Raw genomic sequence first — 4,721 nt, 5'->3', positions numbered from 1 at the left:
GATGAGTCAATTGAAAATGTTTTTTTTTTTTTTTTGTAAAAATACGAACCGGATCAAATTGATCGGGTTTCCTAAACCGCGGTCGAACCATTATATCGAAATGGTTAAAACCGGATTAACCCGTTTTAATAGGATTTGGATAAAAGTAGCGAACGGCAAAACTACTCAATGTGGTTGTTTATTATGTTTTAACATGGCCTGATGGATATCAAATTATTATTTTTTATATATCTATCTATTATGCTCCAAAGCCGGTTGACCCGTGAACGGGTCAGCGGGTCAACTGAAATCCTGCTTTTAAAACATTGTACAGAACTATCCCAATGACGCTAAAACCTACGCCTTTTCATTTACAGAGAAAGTACGATCGACAATCTCTTCGCTTCTCTAAATTCCGATTCACATCACCAAAAGAAGAAAGATCATGAAGAAATCAAAGCCACCTAAGGCAGCAAAACGCGAAGATGGGGTCGATTTGATCAGTAGCATGCCGGATGATATTCTTGTTTCGATTCTTTCACATCTTCCGCACACTGAAGAAGTTATTCGAAGCAGCATTTTGTCAAGACGATGGAGGTATTTCTGGACTTCAATTCCCTCTCTTGACATATACTGTTTTCGAGGATCCACGGATCAACAAAATTTCAAAAAAAGCAAATTCAAAGAGTTTGTGTATTGGGTTTTAGCAAACAAATCCGTCAATTTGGATAGGTTCCATCTAGGTTGTGCTAATTACTACACTATGTCGACGGTAGGGCGGTGGATTCATGTCGCCGTTACAAGAAATGTCAGACAGCTTGAGTTAACGTTTCGCCCTAAGGAGGATAGTGAGGATGTAGAGATGCCTAATTGTCTTGTGACTTGCGGTTCGTTGGAGGTATTAACATTGAATATGTTGGGACATCGTCTAAGGTTGCCTAATAGTATGGGGTTTCGGGCACTTAGGGTTCTTAAATTGAGCAGGGTTGATTTATTGGGAGATGATGGTTTGGTAAAAGGTTTCCTCGAAAGATGCCCATTGCTTGAGAAGTTGAGTTTGATATCCTGCATCATGAACGAACTTGATCTTCTTTGTATTTCATGTCCGAAGCTAGAAATGCTGAGAATTGAAAATGACAACGATGAGTGCATGTGTGATTGCATTATGATTTCTTGTCCAAAACTGGTGGATTTGGATTTAAGAGGTCATATAGCTTATAATTTTTTCTTTGATTGTCCAGACTCCTTGAAGGAAGCTGCGATTGAGCCTAAATTGATGAACAACACCATATCTGTTGTGCTGTTTCCTGGAATTTCTAGAGTAGAATATTTGTCTATCCACCTCCACTTATTCATTCTGGTAGATGCTTATTCTCTTTATCAACAATTTCTCATTTTGGTTTTGTTTTAGGAAAGAATATGATGATGCTTATAGATTTTTGAAAGTATCATTGGTTTTCAATTCATCAAACCTTTGTCAATATTGCAGTGCCTTGATGGTGAATGTGATCCCTCTCTACCTAATCTGAGGAATCTGGTGCTTAATACAACTATGGATGCCTTCACCATGGATAGCTTCAAACGAGTTCTCAAATATTATCCCAAACTGGTGTCTCTTGAGTTGATCATTCAACAGGTATTCTCATATCAATTGGTTGTCTTTTTTTATGTATCACATTCTTGAAGCACGTTGCTAATTGCTTCACTTTCACTCTTTCCTTGTGTCTTCCGCATCTAAATTCCAAACTGAAGTTGCTGAAAGTATATTTTATTGCTTACAACCTTCTAAATCGTTTATTAAAAAAAAAAAAAAAAAACTTATGCTTTTGTTTGCTGCTTTAGGATTTTCATGGGAAATACGCTTGTTTGGATAAAGATGAAACAATGAGAATCTCGACTCCTGATATGAAAAAAGTCGCGTTTTTTGAATTTAATGGAGAAAAGCCGAAACTACTCATAGACTGGCGTGGAGATAAATTGGTTATGTTTTTCACTTGGGGGTGACATGGCCAGTTTCTGATAAACTGTAAAGTAATACTTGTTTTATGTGGATGCCTTTTGTATTTGGATTTTTGTTTCATGTTGGCTTCTTTTTCAACTATAACTAGAAAATACTTGTTTGGTTCTTCTATAAAAACTACAACACAGCACTACTAATTGCAACATCAATATGTAAAACCAAAAACACGAATGTAACCATAGCAACATAACATTTGCACCACCACAAAAATGAAATTCATAGTTTAGGGGGTAGAGAAGAATAAATATGAAATACATAGTTTTTCGTCCTATGCAATCAATAGTCAACTCTTCTATATCCATTCATCCTGTATGTATGATATGACAGATTTGTATGTTTGACATATAATTATTTTGGTATGAATGTATAACATGTATGTGTATGTATAATAGGTATGTACATATGACAGATATGTATGTGAATTCACAAAAGCTCACAAGTACGTATTTTCTTGATATATATCTGCAATCGGAATTTAATTAAGGGGCCATTATAAAAAACAGAATTTAATAAAGGGATAGAGAGGCGAAGAGTTAATTTCTATAGAAAATCATTTGGAACAGAAGTGATCTCACTTTGTTTGCATGTATGAAGAAACAATAGTAAGGTGTCAAGAGCAGTGGCCATGTAGGAGACAAAGTAGCATAATTGAAGCTAAGGGTTGAGAAATTCGAGAGTATTCATCACTAATATCTGGTTTTAACATTGGACGTGTAAGTTGTGTAAGTTGTAGCATCTGAGATCAAGGTTGAGGTATACCCTAAGTGAGAAATGGAGTATTTCAATTAAGTGAATAAAAGAAGAGTTTTAAAGAGTAAATGGTCATTTTAGCACAAATCCAAAGAATGATGCTATTTTAGAGACTATTTTTTTTTTTTTGTTTTTTTTGTTTTTTCTTCATCGTAATAGGGTGCTTTACTCTAATTTTATAAATTAGAGTTAGTTTTGATTAAAGAGAGTCTTGGAGTTCGACTTTGGAAAATTTTATAAAAGTTAAAGTATGTTGCTATTTTTTGTAAAGAGTGCAATCTTATGGTGATGGGGATTGGTGAATTAAAATTACACAAACTAAGTGTAATTATATACAAATACATACTTCACACGTAATGTAACACCAATAGCCGGTAATTTTCCTCATTTACCACCAATTTGCAAATTAATAGTCAGCTTCTTTAACTTCCAGATTGTTTTGAATTAAGATGTCAATAGAAATAAAGATTAACACAAAGAAAGCTTAAATCCAAAACATGCAGCAGGAATTAAAATGTCAATCAAAGTAAACATTAACAAAAGAAAAGTAAGATCTCTTGATTTGATTAGGGCAACACCATCAATCATTTTTTTCTTACAAAAACCATAAACTTCTGGCATCTGCAACAAATTTATTCAATATTTTATGAGATGAAAAACACCTACTCTCTAGAGCAAAGATTCATCCAACTCTAAAAATTGACCTAATATAATCTTATATGCACCAAAATCAAAGAACTTTATACTAAAAGGAAAAGGACTTGCTTTTTCACAAGATCAAACGTACACACACAAAAATGGAACCCTAATTCAGTAAAAAAAAAACCTCAAAAGCCCTTTGTTTAAACCTTCACTTTAAAGATTTTCTTTTTATCGATAAAAAAAAAAAAAAAAAAAAAAAAAAGAAATCAACATTTCTAAAGAGACGAGGGTATATGTTTAAGATAAAATTGTTAACTTTTAAGCTTTATCCTCGATCCATCATTCAGAGTAATATTGAAAGGAGTCCAAGTCTTCACACATTTTGAGGTATTGCCAACAGGGACATCTAGAACATAGGATTTAACATATATTAGATGCTCATCATATCTCTTCACACACAAATACCCAATCTAAGCTACAAACCCTGATACGAATAGGGGGCAGGGGATGGGGTAATTTCTTTTTGGGTTTTTATGAATGCAGTAGAAAAAGAAACAAGAACAAGAACAAGAATAAAATAAAAAAAATGATAGATTTGATAAATAATCTAGACCTATAGATTGAATATCGAAAACAAGTTAAGACCTGTTAACTTGAATTCTATCAGGATCAGGAAAGCATCCGTCAAATGATATTTGATGAAATAGGGATGCCAAAAAGTATTGTGGGATCCAAATTCATAGGGGCCCGATCCTATATGGGATATTTGTTAAAATAATCGGGGGTGGGGACGGAGCCAAGGTTAACCCCCGTTTTAATTTCAGGGCGGGGATAGGGATAGGTAGTCTCGTCCCGAAAATGGGGGTCCCGTTAATATATTATATATATTTATATATTAATTATATAAATATAATAAATAATAACAATGATTTTGAGCTTCCAAAAGTCAATAAAAACATCATGTTTTTAGTTTGTTAGTATAACGTTTTTGAGATGTACTAATATTTTTGTTTTTAACATTTAAAATTATGTTATAAATAACTGTTTTTAACCCAAAAAGTAGCTTCTTTAAGCCCAAAAACAACTTCTTTTAACCCAATAAAAAATAACCCAAAATCAATCAGGGGCAGGGAAATAGGGGCGGGGGCAGGGGTGGGGATGCTGGAAATTTCGGGGGCGGGGGCAGGGGAATTAGGAAATTTCAGAGGTGGGGGCGAGGGATGCAATCCCTATCCCGTTTGCCCCCGTTGACATCCCTAACTTGAAATCGAGTCATGAATGAGAAACGCGTCCCAAACAATGACAACAATCCGAGTTATACGTAATAATT

At 34.3% G+C, this 4,721-nt stretch overlaps 1 protein-coding gene across 2 annotated transcripts; it reads left to right on the top strand.

Annotated features, from left to right (window-relative positions):
• The first annotated feature begins 311 nt into the window (after positions 1–311).
• On the top strand, positions 312–2,077 carry LOC144998110 (F-box/LRR-repeat protein At3g26922-like). 2 transcript variants are annotated; one of them, XM_078957925.1, is made up of 4 exons: positions 448–576; positions 1,221–1,339; positions 1,469–1,615; positions 1,822–2,077. In XM_078957925.1, the coding sequence occupies exons 1-4, from the start codon at positions 495–497 to the stop codon at positions 1,981–1,983; spliced, it is 510 nt and encodes a 169-aa protein (XP_078814051.1). In that variant the 5' UTR covers positions 448–494; the 3' UTR covers positions 1,984–2,077. The 2 variants fall into 2 exon arrangements, with proteins under 2 accessions (XP_078814050.1, XP_078814051.1); XM_078957924.1 differs by having other exon boundaries at positions 312–1,339.
• Positions 2,078–4,721: the final 2,644 nt, after the last annotated feature.

This window comes from Lactuca saligna, chromosome 5 (genome assembly GCF_052625555.1).
Source record: "Lactuca saligna cultivar CGN05327 chromosome 5, ASM5262555v1, whole genome shotgun sequence".
NCBI lineage: Eukaryota > Viridiplantae > Streptophyta > Magnoliopsida > Asterales > Asteraceae > Lactuca > Lactuca saligna.
This window is presented reverse-complemented; position numbering and strand designations above follow the sequence as displayed.